General features: G+C 40.9%; 1 protein-coding gene across 3 annotated transcripts in view; it reads left to right on the top strand.

Moving 5' to 3' along the window:
• The window catches only part of LOC116695823 (contactin-associated protein-like 4), a 91,486-nt gene that overhangs the window by 26,454 nt on the left and 38,061 nt on the right, over positions 1-26,971 (top strand). For 2 of the 3 annotated variants that reach the window (XR_004333563.1, XM_032526306.1), the window contains exons 3-9: positions 6,218-6,411; positions 9,579-9,726; positions 11,788-11,991; positions 20,942-21,117; positions 22,342-22,488; positions 24,367-24,658; positions 25,417-25,566. Coding sequence is in view for 2 of the 3 variants with exons in the window: in XM_032526306.1 (XP_032382197.1) it covers positions 6,218-6,411; positions 9,579-9,726; positions 11,788-11,991; positions 20,942-21,117; positions 22,342-22,488; positions 24,367-24,658; positions 25,417-25,566 (1,311 nt within the window). In the remaining variant the exon portion in view is untranslated. The remainder of the gene's footprint in view (positions 1-6,217; positions 6,412-9,578; positions 9,727-11,787; positions 11,992-20,941; positions 21,118-22,341; positions 22,489-24,366; positions 24,659-25,416; positions 25,567-26,971) is intronic. The other variant, XM_032526307.1, reaches the window with a different exon arrangement.

Below are 26,971 nucleotides of genomic sequence, written 5' to 3'. Positions count from 1 at the left end.
CACTGGTTCACGAAGCTTCATTTGGCCATCACTAGTAGCTAGACAAGTACAGTATTGCAGTAGAGCTAGGCGAGCATTATAACGTGTGTTACGAAATGATGCACGTTTTCACGGAACTAAAGGTTGGACTACAATAGAGCAGTTTGGAGCGGTTTGTGAACAAGGTTTTCTGTTGGAAATGGTTTGGAATGGACTTTGAGCTTTTTCACTTTGTAAAACTACAACATGAACAAAAAAGACATATGACACAGTAAAGGAAAGGGGGAAAGCCCAAAAGCTTAAGATGAGCACTTTAAAGTTTTAGAAATAAAAAAGATCAAATCATGTTGTATTTGCAATGTTTATTAGTGGTGTTGAAAATATATTGTAATTGAGTTGCCACCAAAGTGTTTAGGTAGATGGTAGTGTAATACTTCTCTGGAACGCACCAAAGGAAATCATGTTAATATAAAACTGTATATAAATTGAATCTGTTTCCTTCAACAAAGACAAGTGAGTTAAATTCTAGAAACCATTAATCATGATGATTACAGCAAACATCCATTCCTTAAATAATTTTACCCAAACACCCCCTTTCAGCTGGAAGTGGAAAATGTAAAGCCAACAACATTTCCAAGTAGGCTTTGAATGCATTTGGAAGTGCATAATGCACATAAATATTATAGTTTAACAAGACTTCATAGCCATGCCCCTCGAGCCTGTAATGGTCATTACACACTCTTTTCTTCGGATAGATAAGACAATTGATTAATTAATTAATTATGTTGGAAATTGGGGAGGTACAGATTAAATTATTAGCAATACTGAAGTTACCAATAACTTTCTCAAGTTGATAAACAATCAAACAGGGCACCACACTGAACTCAGGGGCCAATAACTGAACTGTGAAAACAGTCTCAACGGTGGCGTTCAATACAGATCTTAATAAATTTGATAAATTTATCTCATATCCATAAAAGGAACAAGGGTGAAAATCAAGCTCTGACCTGTATAACCAGCTGTTATTACAATATGTACACAAATAACCACACAACAACTTCTTGTTAAAGTCTAATAAGATGTATTTATTTATTGGCAATGAATTCTTCAGTTATCAAACTCTATTGACTTGTTGCAATTCTAGCAAAACAAAGCAGCAAGCATTTGTGTGTGTGTGTGTGTGTGTGTGTGTGTGTGTGTGTGTGGTGTGCGTGCGTGACGTGCGTGCGTGCGTGCGTGCGTGCGTGCGTGCGTGCGGGCGTGCGTGTGTGTGTGTGGGACAGGAGGAGGAAAGAGGTAGAAGTACAGGGTCACGTGGTCGGGTTAACCACACGATCCAAGATGTTGGTCGGGGACGCATGATTTGAAATTCTTTGTAGTTTTAGCAAAAAGGCACAAAATGGCTACTCTTAGCGCTGAAAGATTTCAACACGTGTTTCAGACAAAAGGGAACGCACACCGAAGTGTTGTATGGTGGTGTGAAGCTCTGTTACGCTCTCATTGACCAGGACAACTGGCAAGGTGTTGTGTGTGGTGTGTGTGTGTGTTGTGTTGTGTGTTGCGGTGTGTGTGGTTGGTGTGTGTGTGGGGGGGGGGGGGGGGGGGGGGGGGGGGGGGTGGGGGGGGGGGGGTTAGAAAAGGGAGCAAAATAAACAGAAGGGAAACAATTGAGAAGAAGAATAAAAACACTTGAAATCTTGGTCCTCGTGGAACTGATAACCGCTCTCCTCGTTCACTCAGGGCTCCGACCCAACGTGAAGTCACTGCAGGTGTCTGAGAATTCGTCTAATGAGGGAAGTGTTTATTTCTTTACCCCTGGTGAGCTTACAGCTGACTTCTTGCGGCGATTATAACCAAACCTTCAGTCTAACACAGCGCTACAATATAATGATCTCGTTACGTTGCAGTGCCATGGTTTGAGTGACGAATGGAAGGTTTATTACCTCGCTTGTACAGTAACCGACTCGTCCGCGGCGGCAGGAAGCAGTGTAGCAATTACAGTTTCAACACAAAAATCTTCAACAAGTATCAGGATCAGATCAGATACCTTCACAGCAATAAAATGGACACGGCGGTCCCAAAAACATTAATAGTAAGGTAGTTGCAGCAGTAGCACTCCACGAAGGATACAGAAACAGCCCACTCAACCAGCAAAATTATGCTATTTATTCTGGTACAAATGTTTGTCGACGTGCCTTCATCCCGCAACGGGGTTACAATCAAAAAGCACTTCGGTGAGCACTCTTTAGCAGCTTTTGCATGCAGTGGGTGACAATGAGAAGCGGGTGAACTGAGTATTTATTTTCCCGCTCACCTGGGCACGGACCCCTGCTGCGTTTAGAGACCCCAGCCAATAGTGAATAAGAGTTCTTAAAGGTGGCATGTAGGTGTGAACTACAAGTATGTCGTTTTTTAGACCTTCGGCCATCTTTTCTCATGGAGGTGTGACTTAAAGGCTTTGGAGTTGGCCTAGAGTCCTCATTTTCTTTGTTTGAAAAGTTGCTCAGGGAAAATGTGGGACATGTGGTTTCCTTTGTCTCAGAGGTCACATGCTCTGAGATCTGTGTTTAAAAGATAGTGTTTTAACACACTGCTCAATTCCCAACTAAATATTTTTGCAGCTTTATGTTCTATTTGTTTTGTACAGTTCCTGGATGTTGATATTGTGGACACTCACTGGACTTTTACCAGTGTACCAAGCCGTGTCACAACTGCAATAAATAAAAATGTCTGCTGTGAAAAGTCATTGAGATATTTCACTCTTTTTCAAACTGACCGCCATTACCAACTGTTGCCCTACAACAGTTACATATCTTATTATGTGGAACAATCCTAATGGGGTTCACGGTGAGTTGTGTTATGATAATTTGCTATTTCAGAATAAAGTAGCTTTATAATAGATGTGATGAGATGAGGGAACGTGTCCAGTGATGAGATGAGGGAACGTATCCGCTTCAAGCTGCGTGTCTGAAGTGTTGTCGTATATTGATTTGTGTCGGTCTTCTGTCAGCATGACACCATCTTGGCAATCTCAAGCGCTCTTTAGGCTGGCTGTTTTATTTTGTGTGTGTGTACGTGTGTTTGTGTGTGTGTGTGCGTGCGCGCATGTGCTCTGTAGGGGAAAAATCCCTCCATCTGCTGTTTGGGCGCCATGGATATATGCTTTGCCCTGACTCAGCACTTTTTCTTTTTCACACACACACACACACACACACACACAACCCACACACCACACACACACAAACAAACACACACACACACACACACACACACACACACACACAACAACAACACACACACACACACATTTCTCAGTATCAAAGTGTGTTATCTTGTAGCAGCCTTTTCCATCAACTCCAATGTTTCTCATAATCAGGTTCCCATAACTCTGCTTCTCTCTTCCCTCCCTTATCTCTCATTAACACACTCACACACACACACACACACACACACACACACACACACACACATACACACACTTTGAATAAGGGATGCCAGGAGCATTCAAAGTAGAAATGAAATTGCAGCTGGATGGATTCGGGCAATGTCTCTGTAAAGGTTAGCTACTGTTTTAAGGCACAACTCGGTCTCCCTACCTTCCTCTGCTCTTTCTCGTTCTCTAACAATGCCACAAATCACACAGCTTGCTTTTCTTTCACCTTCTCTCACCCTCTGACTTTCTGCAACAGGTTCAACTTTCTCAATTAAAACACATCCACAGGATCACAAAGGTGGTTTGTGTCCTATTTGGAACCATTTGGAACTGGACTACTTAGTGAAGTTCATTCAGAACCGAGACCTTTCTCTTTTCAAATCAAACCATTTCTTTACCTGTTTCTTGCTAAACCATCTGTTTTTAAAGGTCGTCCACAGTCATTTCACTTAAGGGATGTCTTTGCCAAAATTTAAAATTTGAAATTTGAACTTAGGACATTAACCTGACACAAGAAAGATAATATTAAACTGGAGCTTATTGTGTTTTTTTCATCCAGGAATTTATCATTGTTTAGTTTGTGTCTAAAGTTGAGGGAAAAAAATCAAATATTAAGGTGGAAATCAGATTTTAAAATACTTTTTGTTGCATAAACACAAAATGTACCTTCCTTATTATATGACACAAACCACTCCCTTTAAAATAAAATGTGTTGACATATGACGCAGTATTAATGTAGCCACTGTATATTGTCCTGCTCATTCCAATGAGGATTTACTGTCTTGGTATAATTGAAATCATTCCAGTTTCCTGCTTTGTCTACTATCAGTGTTAAATCACGTTGAACAGTGTGTTTATAATAATCATAATAAACTGAAAATAAATGTCACATTGCCGTCAACATATCAAAATCTAATAATTTTCATACTTTGAGTGTCTTTTTTTCCCTAAGAGTTTGCTTATGCAGCAAAAGGCATCCTAACTTTTTTTGACTAAAATATGAAAACATTGTGAGTCAATGCATGCTGCTGCAGCAGCTGTCTTCATGACAAAAAAGTGTGCATAGTACCCTAAAATACAAAAGAGGGACGTTAGCACTGCAAATCACTGTTGAAAAGACAACTGCTTTAGTTATTCAGGTCATACCAGCATGTGAATGAATGATTTGTCAGCATATTCCTCTACCCTTTTAGCCTGCAAATTCAGACCCAAATCTGAAAAATGTAGGGGTCTGGCATCGAGTAATGAAAGTTGCCCATCTCGTCGGGCGGCATCAAGCGTGGATTTGAAAATCTCACTGCACGCAATTGGATAACACTACGACCAATCACAACAACACACGGGGTGACGTATCCAGAGCCCCACACGCTTAGCTACCAGCCCCATACGTTTAGCTCGCCTTTGGCCCGCCTACATCAGATACACTGATTGGTGCAGCTCATCAAATTGCTTTAAATACCATCCTGGTGGTGCTCAATGTAATCCATTTCTTTCTAAATGTTTGTGACTCAAATATATACCATCTAATGTCTCTGATTAGGAGGATTTACTATGTATCATCATTAAACCAGAGGAAGTGTTTGATATATTGCAGGTCTTTCAGAGTGTAAGTGGACTTAAATCAAAGCCAGAAATGGGATACGCTTTTTTTACCTTCTTTTTTTGAAACATTTCCACTTAAAAGCAGGGTTTCCTCTGAACATGCTGACTAGTAATAACTTCAGAAACGGCGCATCAACCAATATCCCTTCCCATTACATTAATCCTTCTCTTTAGCATTCCTGTAAACTCTTCACTACTTATCTATGGACATTACTCAAACATGTAAACAGTTTGTAATTATAGCCAAACTGTTAGATTTATTATTGGTCAGCTTTAAAATCGTAGCACAGAGCGTCTGCTCCAGACTATAAATTCCCACTTTTAAACATTAATTTCAACTGGATTAAAATGTAATGAGTCACATTTCACTCCTACTTTTTCTACTCTTGATCTTTGATCTCTCTTCTGTCTGCTCTGCTACCCTCTTCTCCATCAAACACAATCCCCCGGGAGCGGTGAATGGCTGCCCACTGCTCCCTTGAGGGATGGGTTAAATACAGAGAATGCATTTTGCTGTATGTGTATGTGACAATAAAGTACCTTTACACACACACACACACACACACTCACTCACTTACTCACTCACTCACTCACTCACTCACTCACACACACACTCTTTGAATAAGGGATGCCAGCAGCATCCAAAGTAGAAATGAAATTGCAGCTGGATGGATTCTGGCAATGTCTCTGTAAAGGTTAGCTACTGTTTTAAGACACAACTCGGTCTCCCTACCTTCCCCTGCTCTCTCTCTTTCTCTAACAATGCCACAAATCACACTGCTGGCTTTTCTTCCAACTTCTCTCACATCTTCAGCTTTTTCCCTGGATCACGAGGGTTGTTTGTTTCCTTTTACGGTAAAAACGGTAAGCACTGTGGTCTCACAGCAAGAAGGTTCTGGGTTTGAATCCTGGTCCTTCTGGGCCTTTATGTGTGGAGTGTCCATGTTCTCCCCATGTTTGTGTGGGTTTCCTCTGGGTGCTCTGGTTTCCCCCACCATCAAAAAACATGTACCAATGCCCATGATCAAAGGTGCTGTAAATGGCTGCCCACTGCTCCCTTGAGGGATGGGCTAAATGCAGAGAATACATATTGCGATAACGTACCTTTACACACACACACACACACACACACTCACACACACACCTCCTCAATCAATCTTCCTAATCATTAAAACACACTCTTTGTAATTGTCCCATGTGCAGGAGCTGGAGGTTGGTCGCCTGTCGTGTCAGACAGATACCAGTGGTTGGAGGTGGATCTGGGGAGGCGGACCCAGATCACTGCTGTTGCTACACAGGGACGCTACGGCAGCTCTGATTGGCTGACGGCTTACCTCTTGATGTTCAGCGACACAGGACACAACTGGAGACTACACCGGCAGGAAGACAGCTTAGGGGTAACTCTTCAGCAATAATTACCAGCAAATATGTTTTGAAAGAAACATAATGTCACTCGGATTAATTTTGTTATTATTACTCTATTTCACTATACTAAAAAAAAAAAATTGTCACTAAACATAATCCAGGTAGAAAAGCAAAGAAAGGCACATGTTGGTCAGCTGAAAGAACATGGTTTGTTGTAGGTCAGTAGGGCTAAACACATCAGCTTGTAAAAACAATGATATTGCTTCGGACAGCAGATGTCTTTGAACAGCTATGAAGACAGCTTACCGAGGTAGTGCAGCTCAAAACTCAGGTTCACTGAAGTTCAAATATTTTTGGCCTCACTATCATAGACATAATTTACATGATGTGTGGGAATGGTAGTGCCTGCAGCAGCACGCCTTCTCACCAGGAGTCTTTTACTCTTTATTAATAATGGATGGAACATAAAAGGAACCTGGGCAGGGCTCTGTCAACTGCATGGAGCTGCTGTCAAACAGTTGAACCTCTGCTGATGGGAGGCTGGTGCTGTTGTTAGAAAGATTTCCTGGCGTGCAACAGTCGTAGCTTTGATTCCTGCAGAGGCGAAGGTATCCATTATCATCTCCAAACAAGAACAAGACGGAACACTTGCCAGTTCATTGTGAGCCAGTTATGGTAAGTGTGTCAGCTCAGTGTCTAAAATGTGAATGTGACTGGAGGACTGAGACATACATGTAGTGATTTAAATATTCTGCAGTGCAGCTGATACACAGTCTCATGTATGAAATCCTCCCTGCAGACTGGGGAGAAGTCACAGCTATGGCCTTTTCCTCTGCTATCACATATGTATATGCATATGTTTTTGCACTCAATATCCTTATTTTCTGGTATTTTATAGCATCCTTTAAGCTAGGGCCCTTCCATGTTTCAGTCAGAGGAGAGAATACCAGACTGCAAAATGACTGATCTCCACCATGCAAACTGTGTGTATGTCAGGATGACAGGATGCCATGCAGGCCACGGTTGATTCAACAGCATTAGATATGATTCAGAGGCAGTCAAGCATCTCCTCTCTCCTTTATGGAAGACAGTACACCCTTCTTGTTAGCAGCCCGGAGAACAGCTTTTGATTCCGATTTGACAGGATTCGATTCTCTCACAGTGAAGGATAAAAACTCTCTGAAGCCTGGGAGTCATCACTAAAAAAAGAGAGAGAACAGGGTATGACTTCTTGCAGCTTAAAAACCTGTTAGTTTGACACTTAAAATGAAAGGTGATAAACCCAGATCAGCTCCTGGAGTTTATAAAGCTCCTTGTATTAGTCAGGCCAGCTTAGTGTGTTGGTTAAGGAGGAGATTTGACTGCGAAAACAGCTGTTTCAGTTGCAGCTTCTCCCTGACTTCTCAGCTTTGATGCTAAGTCTTTCCCCCTTTGCTCTCCAGGGGTGGAAAAGAAATGAGTACATTTACTTAAGTACTGTTTTTAAGTGCAATTTCAAGGTATTTGTACTAAGTAAAAACAAATTGGTGCTACTTTATACTAATCCACTGCAAGGCAAATTTTTATTAATTTATTTGCCAGTAAGTAGTCCCTTTTGAGATGGAAGTTTTACATGACATTGGTTTAATTTGCACACAACACATTGTTGAATACATAATATGGGTTATGTTTGTTGGGGCCACTTGTCACATGTTTCCAGTGGTGGAAAGAAACGTACATTTACTCAAGTAATGAAGCGACGCCTGCGAGCTAGTTCCGGCAGTCAACTCGAGCTGCACTGCTGAACACACACGTGACATTCCTCACTCCCTGTATCATTTATCACCCCCCACCCCCACCCTCAATATAGTGATCTATAAGCTGCACAATTTCCCCATCTCTGCCTTGTCAATGCTGCTGCTGCTGCTGCCCTTCACCTGTATTGCTACCTGCTCTCAGTCCCACCACCACCCCAGCATCCACCAGCAGCCTCCGGCCAGGGGGAAGCTACTTTATCATCACTCCCAAATATCCCATGTGAACCCAAACTGCGGGGAGTGATGAGGTCAGAGTCTGGCCGCCAAACACAATGTTCTGCTGTACTACTATACATTTCAAAAGAGTTGTTTGACAGAATGTACTTTTACTTGAGGAACATTTTTGATGCAGGGCTCACACTTGTATTAGAGTACTTTACGGTGCAGTAATTCTGCGTTCACTTAAGTAAAGCACCCGAGTACTTCTTCTGCACCTGTTCTTTGAATCTTTCTCCTGCCCTTCCTCCTCCTCCTCTACTTCTTCATGCTCTACACTTCTCTCTCTCCTTGACTGAGGTCTTGTCAGAGGTTACTCACATTTCAAAACACGCTTGGTCAAGTAAATGACATGCTGCTCTCCTCAGCCTCCTCAGCAGGAAATGGAGCCGTTTGTTGGGCTTAGCGCACTGCTGCCCAGCCGGCTCAGCCCTTCAAAGCACTGAAGACGGCGCTGAGATGACAATTAAGCAGCGCCAGGGAAGCCAATTTCAACCATGTAGCCACATCAGTACAGACTCAGCGGACACTCACTGTGAAGTAGGGAGGTCAGACGTTAGCAGAGCACATGCACACATGACCACAAATGCAGCTTGTTTCTTTTCCCTTTACCAATGTTAGTGCATGTGCCGCTCTGTGTGTGCTGGTTGCCTTTCAAGCAAAGAATCCCACTGGATTCCTACAAGCAGCTGATTGGGAGATTTTAAGAGATGCTTGGTATGGAGACAGAATAGGTCCAAGAGTAATTGATCCCTGGACAGAGTGAGGGAGAGACATTATGAGCAGTTAGGATCAATAGTCTCTGTGAGGTCTTTGTGAGCTCAAAGTTTGAAAATGCAGAAAGGTTTTTCTACACAATAACTAGTGAATTTTTCTTTCAAAGATTCATTACAAATGTATCTACTGTACATAGTACAGTAGTATTTGTCAAAAGAAAGTTGGAAGATTGTAGCTTTAAGCCTCTAGGATGGTCGCAAAACTTCTAGAGAGTACACTCCCTTTAGTTAGCAGCTTGATTATGAACGTCTCTGTACAAAAACATATCCTCTGTTACTGTCTACTAAGGTACTCGAGGAAGTGATTACTACAAATGGGTTGCCCTTAGATAATATGCTGCATCAACCAATAAAACAAGGATAGTTGGAGGTAAAAATCAGGCAAACTAACATGTTGTTCTGTTGTTTCAGGCTTTTCCTGGTAACAGTAATGCAGACACTGTGGTCCAGTACAAACTTGAGCAGCCGGTGATAGCTCGCTTCCTCCGCTTGATTCCACTGGACTGGAACCCTACTGGGAGGATTGGACTCAGACTGGAGACGTATGGATGTCGATATAGTAAGTTTGACCTCTGTATTTGACTTCTTTGTCCGTTCTAGCTCTTGCTAATCCTTTAAAATAATTAACTAGTAAACAGGAAGTTATGTATCTGTTTTTTTAAGTTGTAATTACTACATAATAACTTATGGTTTATTTGATATACTTGAATTAATCCTCAAACATGTTTACATATTTTAGTTAAAAAAAACTAATCTTTTTCTCATACTGTTTGTTTGAACATACCCTTATTAACCCTCTGTCTGAAACGCTCAGATTTGGGGTGGTATATTTGAATGAGCCTATATGGGACATAGGAAGGGTAGCCAAATCAGAATGGCTTGATGAATTCCATGTTTTCTAATATAGGCGGCCCACAAAAAACTGACTGTGTCGTCTTATTTTACAATCGGTGGGTTGGAAGGCACACCAGATAACCAAATGTATGTGCACAAGCACTGAAAAAGTGAATTTTTACAATATGTCCCCTTCAATTAGGGGTTGGTTTTGGCAGGAAATGTATTTTTATTATTATTATTATTGGTTTATGGTGCAAAGGAGTTATTGCTTTAAGATTCAAACAGGCTCAAGTTCTTCTATTCATACATACCGTTTTGACTTGTCACATCTTTTTTTGAAAATGTGTATTGGCTTTAGTTATCAAAAACTGATTTTTGGTAAAAGAAAAACAAACACAGTCTTCGCTGAATATGTGTAGGAAATATAGTCTCATCCCGCGATGCTTAGGACCAAAAACCTTTGATTGGAAAGAAATCTGACCGCAAATCTTTATCGAGTAAAATGTAACGAAATTGAATTTCACCAGATGACAGTCTGAGTAAGCTGAAATTGGTTGATAGTGTACATAATTCTTTAGTCCCATTAGATGACACACAATGCTGCAGGGGTTACTTTTTACACTTTAAACATGACATGTGTTTTTGATTTGAGCTCTGAGGAAACACTGATACTGGTAACACATTTATTTTTACCTACCAGATTCACACACATTTTACTTTCACACAAGTAACATTTAATTAATCTTCCTGGTCTTTTTTGCTGCTCTGTAGACAGAAGCAGAAACTAGACCTTACGGTTTTACTACGGTGCTTGAAGGCTTTGTACATCAGGGGTCTGACGTTTCTCGCTCATTAAAAACTGTTTGTTCCGAGAGGAAATCAATACCTTCAAACAATAAATACACAGCCATGCGTTAAAAAACATAGGCTGTCTTTTGTGACCGGTATTTAAACAATACATGACAAATTCCTCCGCTGCCAAATACAAGCAATTCCAGCAGGTCACTATAGGTCTGCTTGTCTTCAAGGTACAACAGTTCTTGACGTTTTTCACAGTAACCTCTAAAATCCCATATCTCGGTCAATACAATGACATTGTTTTTGTTTCAGCCAAACATTGGTCAAACTCGCAGAAATGTATTCGAAATTCCGACATTCCAAAGATATGTAAATATCAGGCAGAGTTGCAACATTTGTATTTGAATATTTGACCGCACACATACAGTGACATGCTTCAATGAACAGTTTAGTGAGTAGTTTAGCGTAGTTTTTGTTGCCCCCATGAGGAATTCTAAGTAATGACAACAAAACTGTCGGTGCAGCCACATAATACAATCCTTCCGTTATCGCCCACCCCCACACCCTACCCCTCCTCCACCCGTTGCTAGTAGCCAAGGAGGACACAAAGGATTATAAAAACATGATGGACTTTCCAGAAGAGGTAATTATCTTCTCTCAATTTTATGTGTGCAAAGGTCGGCGGACAGCACAATTTTATGAACATAGCCATACTAAGAAATACAGAGGTAGTTTTGTGGAGCTGATAGTCTTGAATAGCTTTGTACCAACTCATTTGGCAATGGCTTTAATGTAATGGGCACTCATTACTATAAAAAACGCTTTAATGGAAAAAAGGGGAAAACTGTTTGTTAAGAGGTGAAAGCTCCAGCTATGAAATTTAAAATTGAATATTGTAGTGAAATCTCAATTATTACTTTTATTGAAGAAGTGTATCTCTGTTGCTTGTTTAGTGAAGCTCTTCCACCCCTTTTTAATTTTGTAGCTTCTGACGTGGCCAATTTCGACGGCAGCAGCAGCCTGGTCTACAGGCGGATTATGAGGCCAAGCTCGACGTCAATGGAGGTCGTCTCTCTGAAGTTTAAAACCCTGAAGAATTCTGGCACGCTGCTCCATGCAGAGGGACAGAGAGACCACAGCCTCACTCTGGTGTTGGAGAAGGGACGGCTGCTGCTCTACCACCAACAAGGTATCACTGCATTTTACAGCAGCAGAGAGATGGGCTAAGAAGCAAGAAAACAGATAATTAAAGAAAATTAAAGAAATTTAAAGAAATTGCATTAAAAATGTTATATGTATGCATAAATATACTGAATTAATTACTTATATAATATGTGCATTGTGCAACAAATTTTGCAAAAGAAATCCAAAAATGCCCTACACTGTCTAAAGGATATTTACTAGGGGTGATCCGAGTATCCGGCTGAAACGAGTATCCGGTACGGATAAAGCAGTTTTGCCGAGTACAAGTATTATACGAGTAATATGAGTCAATATCCGTGCTCGGATTAAATACAACTCCTCAACTGGTCGTGCAGCGTTCTGTGATAATCACAGCGCCCCCCGCCTACAAACCCGCTCGGATCAATCACACACAGAACATGGAGAAATGCTCTCTCTCTCTCTCTCTCTCTCTCTCTTTCTCTCTCTCTCCTTGCTCGCTCGCTCGCTCCCGCTCCCGCTCCCGCTCCCGCTCCGTCAGTCAATCGGGTCTGCGGATCTGTTCCGCTAACGTTTAGGGTTTCTTCAGCTTCAGGTTTGTTTTTAACTTCGGTTTGTAGTACTTCCAGACTTAGTAACCAGTAGATTTTTGGTGAACGTGGGTGTTGTAGTCCCTACTAGTAACCAGTAGATTTCTGGTGAACGTGGCGTTTGTAGTCCTTAACTAGTAACCCGTAGATTCTGGTGAACGTGGCGTTTGTAGTCCTTACATAGTAACCAGTAGATTTCTGGTGAACGTGGTTTCAGACATGCTCTTGTTTAATGCACTCCCTACGTCTCTGCAATCGGGATTTTTTTTTTTTTTACTGTCAGCTGCCCCCCACCCCCCCCCCCTCTCTCTCTGTGTCTCTCTCTTACTCACTCATCACTCACACACACACACACACCACACCACACACACACACACACACACACACATATACCTTGTGTGGAAATAAAAGAATTAAAAGAAACCAAAACAAAAAAAATCACACTGTCATAAAAAAATAAAGTAAAAAAAGAAAGTTATATTGAGTATGAAAATCTTGTTCATTACATTTTACTCATAATTGCAACCGCATGTGTTGTATTCATTGTTGCAGAACTTCTGTATATAGTTTGTTTGTTACCATGACAACACCATTGATCTGAAGCTCGATGCTGTCATGTAAATAGTTTTCAATCGCAATAAATATAACAATTTTGATCAACTCATATCAATTGCATGCTTAAATAACATACCGGTTAAAGCCCCGCACAATTCAAGAGAACCCGACCCACTTCCTGGTTAAATCTGACCACTTCCGGTTTAGGCCCCCAGTCCGAGTACGGATCCGGATACAGATAATTCATGTGGTAAACAGATACAGATACAGATACAGATAATGCTGTACTCGCTCATCCCTAATATTTACACCAGGTGCTGCAAAAAAAAGGCCAAGAGAATCATTAAAGATCCAAACCACCTGAGTAAAAACCTTTTCTCCTTGTAGAGGTCGGGTAGAAGGTACCGTATACACCAAGCCACTGCTGAGATTATTATTATCATTATTATTAATGTCTTTGATGTATACATGTAAAAAAAAGTCTGACAGAATTGCCTTTCTCTGGAATTGTTTTATATGATTTCATTTGGCAAATTAATTGATTGAAAACATACATATTTACGGCAATCTCCTTGAAAAGGATTGTATTTTTAAACAGCATAAAAAGCCTTTGGTGTAAGGTGGCTGAAAGTTTGGATATTTCAATTTCATTTTTAAGAAGTTGGACAACTTTCCCGGCAAACTCTGCCGCTTTATCTATCTGTTCATTCATTGCTCTGAGTAAATGTCAGCTAAACGCCTAAACCGTACAGTGTAATTACTATATAACCCCGCTCAGGCTCCAGAGCATCCACTCCGTCTCTATATAAAGAATTTAATACCTTGCACATTTCTGTCCCACAATGAAATGGAGGGAGCTTCAAGTCTGTCTCCATCCGTCTGCTGGATTTCTTGCGTGCTTGTCAGATGTGATTTCTAAGATACCACTGATCCAATTTTGAGGAAACTCAGGGGAATAATGCTTCTTTCTGCTTGTGGTGATTAGCTCAGTACAGTGTTTACTTGTTTATCCATATGTCGCAAGCAATATCTCAGACAAAACTAATCAGATTTTAAATTAATTTAGGGAATCGGTGCAGTAAACCATTGCAGGCATGCAATTACCGGTCAATGACTATGGAAGAGGACAGCATCATTTGTTGGGGGAAAACATGTTTGCTCTTAGTTTTTTCACAGACCTTTTCATCACGTTCCCTTGATGAAATGCACCTCTCTGTTTCTCTCTCAGCTTGATATCCACTCTTATATTTTCTCTCTTTTAATCTATGATGGATGTTAGCTACGTGCATTAAGGATGAACTGTGTGGAGCACAGTGGGCTAGCACAGCACAACATGATCCATGGCCACTAACAACACATAAAGAGCACTATGGAGGCTATGGGAGGTAATGTGTGTGTGTGTGTGTGTGTGTGTGTGTGTGTGTGTGTGTGTGTGTGTATGTGTTGGTGTAAATGAGATTAAACCTACCGTAAGGTGTTATCACCATATGGCAAACCTCTCAACCATGCGGTCTGGCTGCTGGAGTACTCTACGGCTCTGTCCACCAACCATTCCTTACTTTTCTGCATTTAGGTTGAAGGTCTTACCGTCATATTCAAATTATTACATTCCGGGAATAGTTAACAATATTTCCAGGTGAAAACAGGATTCCTTGTCCTAAATTAAGTTTTGATTTCAAACTCAGAAGTATTTCAAAGTATGACAATATTCCGATTTCCATTACCATTAATATATACATTGAAACAGCTTTAGGGAGCTGTAATGGTTCTTACCCTCAAATTCCTGATGGGGTACATAAAGACGACAGGATTCCAAGGCAGCTTGGCATTTTAGGTCTGGTTTAGAGCATGGTGTACCCTGTCAGAAGGCCCAGTAGATGTATGACGGCAAAGCCTGATAACCACTGCAGGGCCAAACATAATTTACAACATGTACACTGGGCTTTGTAATGTTCACCCAACCTTTGGCACGTTTCACCATGTGGAAATGTGGAAAGATGAGAGTAAATGGGCTCCATCGTAGTGTTGAACTGAGTTAAAAAAAAGTGTGTGCGGTGATAAGTAATGAAAATCTGTCACATGTTTGCATTTTGTTTCTGTGATTGTAAGCATTGTAGAATTGTTCCTGAGCATTTAGCTTTAACATTAGGGCTATAAGCACTTCACCTGTTAAATCACACGCTGCCCTCTGATTTGGAAATTGAGCCTTCATTCTGTTTGACCGATGAAGTCATGTTGAAAGTAACCTATGGTGCAGCTTAATGTCAAGCTTTATTTTATTGATTTATTTGTATTTTGGCTGGCATTTTATGACTTTCTTTAGATACCTGACATTAGCAATGACATGAAATGAGAAAGAAATGGGGAATGACAGGAAAAGAAGGTCCACTGAACCAGGGATGTTGTGATCGTTGCACCGTAGTTTGCAGACGATTCATTTAAGATGAAATGTAGTTGGAAGAAATTGCTGCAGCGGAAACGTTGAATCAGTAACATTACAGTGATAATGGCTTTTCAAGGTTGGAGTTGAGTATGTACAAGGTATCTACAACAGTCTATGGTAGTATTATAATGTTAAAGGAGGCATCCTTTATTCAGACATACAACAGTCAGAAATGGAGTAGATTTAAGAGAGTACATTTGCTGTATTCATTTTTATGTCTCTTTCTATTCCCTTCCATTTTCTACACTGGTCTTATCCTCCCCCTCCGCTCCCTCTCTACATGCCCACAATAAAAAAAGTCTATTCCCTGAAGTTGGGAAGGGGTGGAAGAGTATAAATTCCCTGGTGGTATTGTCTATCTGTTGACAGAAGAGAGGCGTTATCTGCAAAAGCCATCAGTCTGACATCAGCTCCCTAAGTGACTCCTGTCACATCTCCCTGCTATGCTACCCATGCTGATAGTCAACAAACTGCTCAAAGAACTCCAGGTAGCCAGGAATGAAAATAAACACTGCTGGGATTTTTTTGTAAGGTTGCTGAGATTAGATTGAGCTATGATAATCCAGTGATAGAGCCAATGATGAAAGAAAAAGAAAAAAAACTCAATCACAGTCACTGCATGCTTCTCTCTCTGGCTCTTATTGTCTCCCTGCCTCCCAGCCTGGCTGCCCCCTTTTCCTCACTCTCTGTTGTTATTTATCACAACCTTTCTAATCCGTCGCCCCAATTCTGCCCCTGCTAGATTTTTTTTTCAGAGGCGATTATTTGCCTTTTTCAATCGCATGCTCTTTGTCTTTCTCCCTCTCTCTTTCAGCCTTTCTACACAGGAGTTTGCCGACTGCAGACAGTGTAATTTAGATCAATAGCTTGGAGCATCCACCCTCAGTCACAGCATGCTCCTCCACAGTCAGCTGTTGGCTTAAGAAAAGAGAATCTGAAACTCGGGAAGCAAAGATAAAACGTGAAGAGTTAAATGCATTATATTCATAGCTAAGGAGCTTGAGCTACTCTCTGGGGCTCTTCATACTTTATCTCTCCCATTTGGCAACCTGATCCTGTCGGCCCCGGGCCTCTTTTTAACAGTGATGCATGTCGCATCATGGGATAAACAAGCTGGCTGAGAGACAGAGGAGCTAAAGATGGCTAATGATAGCTAACATGGAGCATCAGGGATGTGTGTAGCTTATAAACACCCAAACAGAAAGAGCTTGGCTGGAGTCGATGTGTTTTTGTTGGACACGGTGTAACTCTCATTAGCATAAATTAATGATGAATGAAAACAGAAAGACAGACATGTATGCAGTTTAACAAACAGATAAATACAACAGTGAGGCAGTTAGGCCCTCTCTATCTGCCTGGGGCTGTCCAAGCAGTTGAAATAAATTGCCTGGCTCATTAAGATTTATGTCCCCTATTCAAAACCATCTCATTTGCTCTCTGCTTTACATTTATCAAAATGTCAGTTTGCTCTAATGTAGCCCGCTGCCTCATAATTCAGTTCAATTCTGAACTGTCAGGGAAGCTGTAGCAGCAGTAAATACTGTACACTGGGGGCTGGTGTGTCCTGCTCCAGTGCGTCCTGGACGAGTGGTGTTAAGTATTGCTGACTAAATTAGGATGGCATCAGAGAGGCGTGCAGGGCAAGCTGCATGTCAAGCAGAATCCTGTCTTTTTTTCTGTATGGACATGCTGTGGTTGGTTTTTGGTTGCTAGTTGTATGTTAAAGTGTGAACGCAGTTTAAATTTTACAGTAACGAAACATAAGCATAAACACGAATATTTCCACCAATCGCACAGAGCAACAAAAGCTAAAATCAGATCTTCCTCGAGGCATCTCCAGAGTCCTGTTAAAAAGAAATGATTCTCTTTGGGCAAAGTGTGCCAGTTGGCAAAGAAAATAGAAGACAATGAATCAAGTAAGTTACAGTAAGCCTCTAGGAGTTTGTCGGCAGCCTCTGTATTTTTGGAAGAGGTGGAAATTGCAAAAATTTAGGGACTCTTACTGGGACTCTTACTGGGACAGTGGAGGGACACACTCCACTGCTGTATAATAACCCTACGGCGGACCCAACAGCGGACCCAACGTGCACGTCTTGAAAAATGTAACTACACGTTGCGGCGACGCTCGTTGCTTGGCCATGGCTTAGTAGCATTGCATTTCCCCCTACTCATTTCTGGGTTGTCCTTCTTCATAAACAACATGAAATCAAGGAGAAGGGTAACTTTTCCTGCTACTGATTTCTGACCGTGGTCAGAAAGCACAGTACAGGGGAGACGCTTTGTTTCTCTCACTGTGCCTCGAGAATCACCACTCACTCCGAATCAAATCACCGTCATTCTCTCACTCGCTGTACCACACACCCCACACACACATGCCAGCCCTGCTATTCTCTTAAGTGATCGACGCACACACCAACGCACAACAATAAACTTCAGGCCACTATGGCAAAAGCTCTGCGTGGAGCCGCCACAGAACCATAAATCCCGCTTTAAACCCTTGGTCACCAGGATGTTCGTCGACAAATACGGTGTATCAGTTTTTAAAAAAGCCACCTCTATAGCCTTTGAATACATGTGTTGCTTGCAATTCATTTTGGATTTATTTGCATTTTAATTCTGTTTGGTTTGGTAAAATTATTTTATTGTTAAGTTCCTGTGTTATAAATTGTGTATGTGTTTTCATGCAGTGCACTGTCATGATTTTTTAATATTAACTGTAAAGCACTTTGGAATTGCTGTTTGAAATGTTCTATATATACAGTTTACTAACTTAGGTATTATTTACTTTGTTTCGTTTATAAAAAAAATGCTTTGGCCACATGTTTTTTTTTATTTTTATCAAAACATCATGCCAATAAAGCCCTGATGAATTGAATTGAAGAGACAGAGAGAGACCTGACACAGCAGTTCCTACATGAATAGCACTGTGCTGTATCCTTTTTTCCCTTGTTTTATGGTAATACACTCAACTCCCAACAGTGACTAAAGCTAAGAATTGGTTTAGAGAAAGTATTATTTTTACAGTCAAGCTGTATTTCAAATAGCACCACGTGATGCTGAAATGCTGAAACAATTATGACAGTCTGTCTCCCGATAAGACCTGTCATTGTCGTCCTTCATAAACAGATTTAGAGCTCGCGCAAAGAGCCATAATGGAACAGCCGACAGAATATGATAAGGTGATATGGCCTCAGGGAGATGTCTGGAAAGGTAGACTCCTGGAAAGAGGAAAATAGTGTTGAGCACAGACTCCTTAGCTTAAAGACAAGAATATCCCATATTAATCTACTTGGAATGGATAAATCCAACAGTTATTGCAGTGTAACACAGCTGCGCTCCTTCAAGTTAGACCATAAAGACAGCGGCAAGTTTGGGTGCTCTCAGACTGAACGTCCTCACAGGCGAGGAGAGGTGGAGTGATGGGAATTAAGACTGACAGAGAGTAATAAATAGCGAGGGAGTTTCAGGAATGACTGTTAAGTGTTTCTATTATTGTTTGCCCTCAGACTTCTTGTATCGATTGCCACCTTTCTATTTCTACTTATTCCAGTTGAAACCAAATATGTCACCTTATCAAATGACATTAACGGAATAGTCAGACATTTTTGGAAATGTTATCAACTCTCGCATGTCTCGTGTGTGCTTATATGGGTGGAGCTGAAGCCCGGAGGCGATTAGTTTAGCTTAGCTTAGCATAAAAACTGGAAGCAGGTGGGAAACCAGTACTATGGCTCCATCTGAAGTTCACAAATATACACACTATAAAACAAAAGGTTCCCGGCTGCCCAAAACTATGAGTCAACTAAACTTGAGTCATTTCAAACTTTAAATACCTTAAATAAAATAGAAAAGTGGATTATTGTTTTACAGCATGCCAACACCTGTAAAGCTCACAAATTAACACATTGTATCACATCTTTTGAAACCTATGTAGGGAAATCTAAATAACAACAATTTATATGTTTTTTGAAACCCTTGTGTTGTCTTCCCATTGACCATACAACGTCAAAATGCAATCTTTTTTCAAATCCTTTAAAATTTAACACCCAAATTCAATGAAAGTAGGGAACTGATCCTTTATTTTATTGGGAAGAGCATTGTATGGAACCATCTACGTTTTGTTGACAATTTGGTTAAAGAAAACCCATAAATGGCTCAAATTTGATAACTTTTGAGAGAACCATACCAGCTGTTTCCCCCTCTGTTCAGTCTCCATCCCAATCTAAGCAGTGATCGCTGTCGATAACAACATCATACAAATTGTACAAACCTGGTCATGAGAATGCGTTGCAGCTTTATACCCTCTGTTTCAAATATTAAGTATTTCTCTACCGTATTATCATGATTAGATGAGCAATAACCGGTTTGGGAGAAAAAAAGTCTTCATTGAATTCATTTATTCAGTTGAAAGTGTAACACTCAACAAATATGCTGCAGTTCTGCCAATATCAACCCTGTAATCACAGTTTGATTCAAAACTAAGCTGTTGAGATGGCAACGACACCTGAAGTTGCGAGACTGAGAAAAAAGCAGACAAACACAAAAAGTTAAGTTGTTTGCTTCAAATAGACGAATATAAAATAAACTGGCCATGATGAGCTTTAAATTCCTACCAACTTTCAAACAAGGTAGCCAGCCCCATCTCAAACAAGTAAGAAAAGCACAAACAAAATAGAAAAATGTTCATCTAGGACTCCGTCAAGACGCTGGTTGGGAACATTTTCCAAAATGTCAAACTACTCCTTTAAATGCAACCTTGGACACAAAGTCTTTTTTGTCTATCTATACATCTATATATCTATATATCTATAAAGAAAATGCACTCCATAATTAATGACTTTGTGTATTTCACTCCTTCTGTCAGCAGAAACTCTTTTCTCTTACAACACTTTGTGGGATACGGAGTTGGATCCACCAATTTGGACCTGGTGGAGTTGGGTCTTTCATTAATTATTTCCTGCTGTCATGTTGCAGACTCATCATTTACCGTGCTCGGCCCTCCTACTGGGCAGCATACAGATATGTGCGCTCTCTAATTAGAGAGGCAGACACCACTGACCCATTACCTGACCGTTTGAAGCTAAGATGAAAATATTCCACGGCAAGCGGCAACGTTTCCACGACTTTTTGTTGTGGTGAATTAAAGATGAACCTTCCTTCAGGGTTTACTACTGCCAGAAAAAAAAGTATTTTTAAAAAGGATTTCTTCAAGCATATCTGTCCTTGCTGACCCTGACGTGTTTTTTTGAGGTAGTAGCGTACACCTCAGGAAAAAAAGTTCCTCGAGGAAATGCACATGAGAGGATTTCTGCATTAGCTGGAGTCATTGCTCAGCCACCATCATCAACAAAAAAAAGTGAATATTTTTCACATCCTTAACTCTCTTGCAGGTGTAAGTTCAACCTCTGGCGGGCAGCTTCTTGTTTCTGTGGGGAGTCTGCTGGATGACCACCACTGGCATCGTGTAATGCTGGAGAGGCACACCACTTACCTCAACCTCACCGTGGATAAAAACACTCATCAGGTTGACATACCAGCTGAGCTCAGCCACTGGGACATTCACCAGGTGAGAGAAACATTTCAGCACACAAACACACATGGTTTAAAGTGGGACTACAGTGTTGTCCTTATACTGAATATGGCAATATGGAAAGCTTGAGTTCATGTTGTTTGCAACACTGAGCATACTGGAGTCTATGAGTAAAGAGAATGTATCTAAGATAATATAAACCTTGTTGTCCTGAAAGATACTTGTCTTGTGCAATGGTGTTAACAACAGCTATATACAAACACAGTCATTACTTGTCAATCATTCAGTGCAAAACAGACATGTATATAAATTAGTGCTGTCACACGATTAAAATATTTAATTGCAATTAATCGCATTAATGTCATAGTTAAATTGCAATTAATGGCACATTTTTATCTATTCTAAACTTCTAGATTTCTGATTTCTTTTTGTCCCATTATTTTTCTCATTTTAAGGCTCTTATCAAAATGGAAAAGTGGATCAGCTTGCTTTGTGCAAATGTTTTTTTTTTTTAATTGAAAACAACATTGGTATATAGCCTACTGTAGTGTCCAATTTCACACTAACATTCACACTTGGAGCAAATAATCTTTGCGTTAACGCCGTTAATAAACGCATTTAACTGACAGAACTGATATAAATACATGACAGTATTTATATAACAAGACAACAATGTATTTTAGGACAGAAAAAATCCAATAGATGGAGAAAATACAAGAGATCGTCCACACGAATGGGTTTTGCACATGCCACATTACAAAAAACAATGACACGTAGTTAAGGAGATTGCACTAAATAAAAGAACAAAAATTGGATATGGATATGAATGGATTTTTTTTATCCATGTCAAAAACGTAAGTAGTCTTGCTTTGCCAGGCCTTCCTCCACAGCGCCGTGGAGAAAGGTCTGGCTAGTCCACACAGCAATCCGGGATGGGAGAAAAACATAATCTGGTTTATTGGCATTTCTTTAAACCAATCAAAATCATCTTGGGCAGTGCTTGACGCCGGACGGAGCCACGGTGCCGCTGCAAAATTCCCTCGGGAAGGAACTTGGTAACCATAGTTTAAAATTCCAACACAATGAAAGTGGAATGTAATGGACATCCGGCCGAAAAGAGTATAAGCGATTTTTCCGGCGGCAAATTGTCAACGGACCAATCCTGGAAGATGAACGTCGTGGATTTGGACTAAAACTAAAGTAACCTTTGAATCCTGAAGGGGGTGATGGTTACTCACATTTTCTTGTTTTAATGTGCAGCTAAGTCTGGGAGCCGTCCAGGGCCATGGACTTCAGAAACCCATCCTGTCCAATAAGAACTTCCATGGCTGCCTGGAAAACCTGCTCTACAACGACCTCAACCTGATACACCTGGCTAAACACAAGAACCACCAGGTCTCTGTGGTGGTAAGTTATTGTGTTTCTGCTTCTTTGGATTATCATTATGGAAACCTGCCATTCAGTGTTCATCATCTCATGATCCTGGTAAAGCCTTGTTTTTGTCCTGTGGTTTCACAGTTATTTATGTCCTTTAATTAGCCTGATCTGCCAGCGATTTCAATCAATCAATCAATCCGATCCCCTCTGCTCTTGAGTCGCGATTTAGGGACAACAAGAAGAGACTGGTTCACAGACCTTAATGACCTTGAAGGAGCATGTGGCTTCAACAGCTCAGTGATGTAGACTGGAGCTAGTCCATGAAGGGCTTTAAAAACAAACAATAAAATCTTATAATCAATCCTAAAATTGACTAGGAGCCAGTGAAGAAAGGAAAGAACAGGGGATTTGATTTTGCCCTGCAGCTCAAGCGGGAAACCTGTCCATTTATCCATCCTGCTTCCGTTACAAATTTGTAGGAACCAATCACAAACTGGCTTATCCACCCTGCGTGCTATTGGAGGGTTTAACACGATAACAAGCAACAAGCAGCTTTTTGTTTACATTCAACATAGCGACCACCGAAGCACAGTAAGTCACCCGGATCATTGGTCTGATTGGTTGAAGGACTATCCAATTGCGTACAGAGTCATTTGAACTACAATATGCCAGTTGATCACGCTTCTTGTGCAGCAGAAAATACAGAGCAGTCTCCCCAGACTAATGTTCAGTCTTAAAAGATCGAGCTTGGTCTGGTGATGGCCAGACTATCCTTTAGTGGCATTATAATCAAATGCTGTCATGATGAGAAACTGAACTCAATTTTTGTTTGATTCAGGATTTCTGTGATCCTTCTACGACTGTTTTCTCCCCTCCCTTTTTCTGCATCCATGTCATTATTATGCTAATGGTCACTTTCATGATTATTTTTGTCACTATCATTATTTTTATCATCTGCATCATCATCCTCTTCATTTTTACACCCGCCATTATCATCACCAGAGTCATCACTTGCACTTATTTGGAGTTGCAAAGCCTAAAGCAAAACAAAACCCAGAGAAGAAAAGTCAAGACTTAGAGAAGAAGAAGATATCTCAGAGGGAAATATGTGGAGAAAGAAAATGCGGAGACAGGGAGCAGAGAAAGAAAAACTGGCACTTTCTGATAGCAGTCACAATTTTATGTTAAATAAATGTTCAAGTTACGTTTGTTATAGGAGATTTCCCTGAATACATTATACTAACTATATCATATATCCATTGTGCTGAGTATCTTTATTTCCCTCCATAGGTAATTTAGTTTTTGTAATTTGTAATGAAAACTAAAATCATGTTTCAGAACACTGGATCGTACTTTTCTGAAAGCAGTTCTTCCGTTGAATCCTTTCTATTTTGCAGATGCCATGGTGGGATAAGGAGGTCTTAGACAAATACAGTGGAAGTTGGTGCAAGCGCTGTGTGACCCCAATGCTTTTGTTTTTTGTGTGTTATTTTAGCGGCTCAGCTAATATCAATATGGTAATACAGATGTCCTTTTTCAGAGAGCTGCTGATGAGACCTCTGTGACATCGAGTCAAACCGAGTCAGCCTCTGCAAGCAATGAATATTCATGTTTTATAATCTCTTTCATAATCCTCTCTCTCTCTCACTGTCTCTTTCTGTCTCTCTCTGTCCCTCTCTGGCTCTCTCTCTGTGTCTCTCTCGGCCTCTCTTTCTTTCTCTATTTCTCTCTGTCGGTCTCTCTCTGTCTCTCTCTCTGTGTCTCTCTCGGCCTCTCTTTCTTTCTCTATTTCTCTCTGTCTGTCTTTGTCTGTCTCTTGCTCTCTGTCTCTCTGTCTCTCTCTCTGTCACTCTCTCCCTCTCTCTCTGTCTTTCTTTCTCTCTCTCCCTTCCTTCCTCTCTTTTTAAGGGCAATGTGACCTTTTCTTGTGCTGAGCAAGTATCAGTCGCTGTGACGTTCACCGACTCCAAGAGCTCCCTGATGTTGCCAGGACTGACATCGTGGTCATCAGGCGTAATTTCAGTGGCGCTGCAGTTTCGCACGTGGAACAAGGCAGGGCTGCTCTTGACCTTTGACCTCCCGCAGGAAGAGGGTTCAGTCTGGCTGTACCTGAGTGAGGCCAGACTGCGCCTGCAGATCACTAAAGCTGGCAGGGCTAAGTTGGAGCTCAGCGCAGGTTGGTCCAATCGTGATTTTGCAGGTCTGAATTCAATTCTAAATTGGGAAGAATTAGTTTTTAAATTTTTGGCAGTTTTTTAAAGAGCCTCCCCAAATTTGTAAATAGAAAAAAAATAGAACCACATGTATTCCATAGCATCCTAGTTAGCCGTTTTGGATGCATCTTACTTTACGCTTTACATTGTGCAAACTATTCGTTGTTGTGAGGCGTGTGAAACCGCAGTAAAAAATGTGAACACAAAATTTCAATCAAAATCTTTTAGTGTGGAAGTTGTTTCTTGGACTTTTAAACAATGTTCTCTAAGTCCACTTACTAACTTTACTCAGCTTAAACCACAATGTCACAGTCTTCCTCAGCGGACAGTTTGATCAATTGTCAACATGTTACCAAAGTACGGAGCTTGAGTCACATGAGAAAAGGTGGTCCTATATGGTGGAAAGACAAACCCTGGAAGTAAAAGCTCCAGTAAAAGCTAAGAAGTGGACCTTGATTTAGGATGTTATAATATAATCAAACTGTTGCTTCTGGCTCATTAAAGTCTCAAAATGTCATGTTTCTCCAGGCTACTCGCAGTAATTTAAGTTTAACACTGAAACTTATCCCGTACACAACTCTTTACTGCTCTACATGACCTTCATCAAGCTTATGAACTAAAAAAGGAGTCATTATTCTGATTTGCAGCCAAACCCAGACAGCAAAAAGACAAAATAAAATCATAGCTGGTATAGTCAAATAGTAAGTAATAAAAAAGTAACGTTGTTGTCTGTGTGTGCATACAGGCTCAGGACTGAATGACGGTCAGTGGCATTCTGTGGCGCTGACCTCCAGGCAAGACCATCTGAGCATCACAGTGGACAAAGACGAAGGAGCCACCGCCCACTCCAGCATCCCGCTTCTTCTAAGCCCAGATAGTCAACTCTTCTTTGGTGGTAAGAAGACATTAAAAAAAAAGATGTGTTATTTGTACTGTTTTAAGTGTTACAAAAAATACTTGGTTCACTGTCACTCTAGCTATCTACCACATTTTAATTTGTACCTCAAGTAGACCTGAAGATGGGAAAACTGCTGACATGGACATTTAAGATTGGGTCAAATTCACGGAGGTACTCGGGTAATAATTACCATCTCCAGATCTACTTTGAAGGTTTAGTGCCACCCAGAGAGGGGCTGAAGCCGTAAAGCTGCTTAGTCTCTCCCTCTCCTCTCCCTCCTCCTCTTTCCTTTCTCTTTCTTTGAAGTTTTCCTTGCTTGGTGCACTGCTTATTCCTTCCCTTTTAATTTATCTCAAGCTTTCTTTCAATTCCCCCTCTCCTGTCTCTGCAGTGCTTACTCTCCTTCCAATTAGTCCACACATACTCTGGCTCACACAAATAAAGGGCTCTGTATGCTGTGGATGAAAACATTAACCCACTACACACATCTCATTGTCTCTAAATAAGATTGTGGCCTTTGACTGCCGCTTTTCCAAACACAAGTCACATAGTAGTTCACCTTTAAGATTAAAGGATCAGTGTCCATATAAAAAAAATACTGGATGTTTGATTCCAAAAGTGATTTTATGTGATTTTAATCCTCAAAGTGAAACACAGAATTTCAAAAGATTTCTCCTTGAGTCAATTTCAATACCGTGAGGATCCAGATAAATATAAATTTGAGCTCCTAATATTTAAAGCGCCAATAAACATTGACTCATCTTTCCTCCCTCCTATGCTGGGAGGTGTCGAACTGCGAGCCTGATGGACTGACTGTAATTAGAGCTACGCAGAGCCCGGAGCAGTAATTCTGTATTTGGTCACAGTCACCATCCAGGATCAACCTCAAGCTTGAATCTCTGATGGATAAGAAATGGAGCTCATTCACATGCTTTGGCGAAGAGTGGTTTTATATAACATCCACCTCAGGTCTGCCTATGCTAACGGGCTTAGATGAAGGTAAACAAAGAATCAAAAATCAGTCTCATCAGATATTTTCCTCTAGAGAGGAACCAAACAGCAGTTAGATGCAACAGTGGAAGAAGTACACATACTTTGCTACAAGTAAAAGGTATGCATTCACAGTTTTACTTGCGTAAAAATACAACAATTATAGCATCTAATTGAATTAAAGTACACTCCTAGCTAGACGTGCCTGGAACACCTCCCTAGGGAGGCAAACCACCTCAACGGGCTCCTTTTGACGCAAAGGAGCTGCGGCTCTACTCCGAGCTCCTCACGGATGACTAAGCTTCTCACACTATCTGTAAGGGAGACACCAGCCACCCTCCTGAGGAAACATTTTTGCTGCTTGTATCCTGGATCTCGTTCTTTTGGTCATGACCCAGCCTTCATGACCATA

The sequence above is a fragment of the Etheostoma spectabile genome, chromosome 9, assembly GCF_008692095.1.
Source record: "Etheostoma spectabile isolate EspeVRDwgs_2016 chromosome 9, UIUC_Espe_1.0, whole genome shotgun sequence".
Lineage (NCBI taxonomy): Eukaryota > Metazoa > Chordata > Actinopteri > Perciformes > Percidae > Etheostoma > Etheostoma spectabile.
Note: the sequence above shows the minus strand (reverse complement) of the source record. Positions and strands in the feature narration are given on the sequence as shown.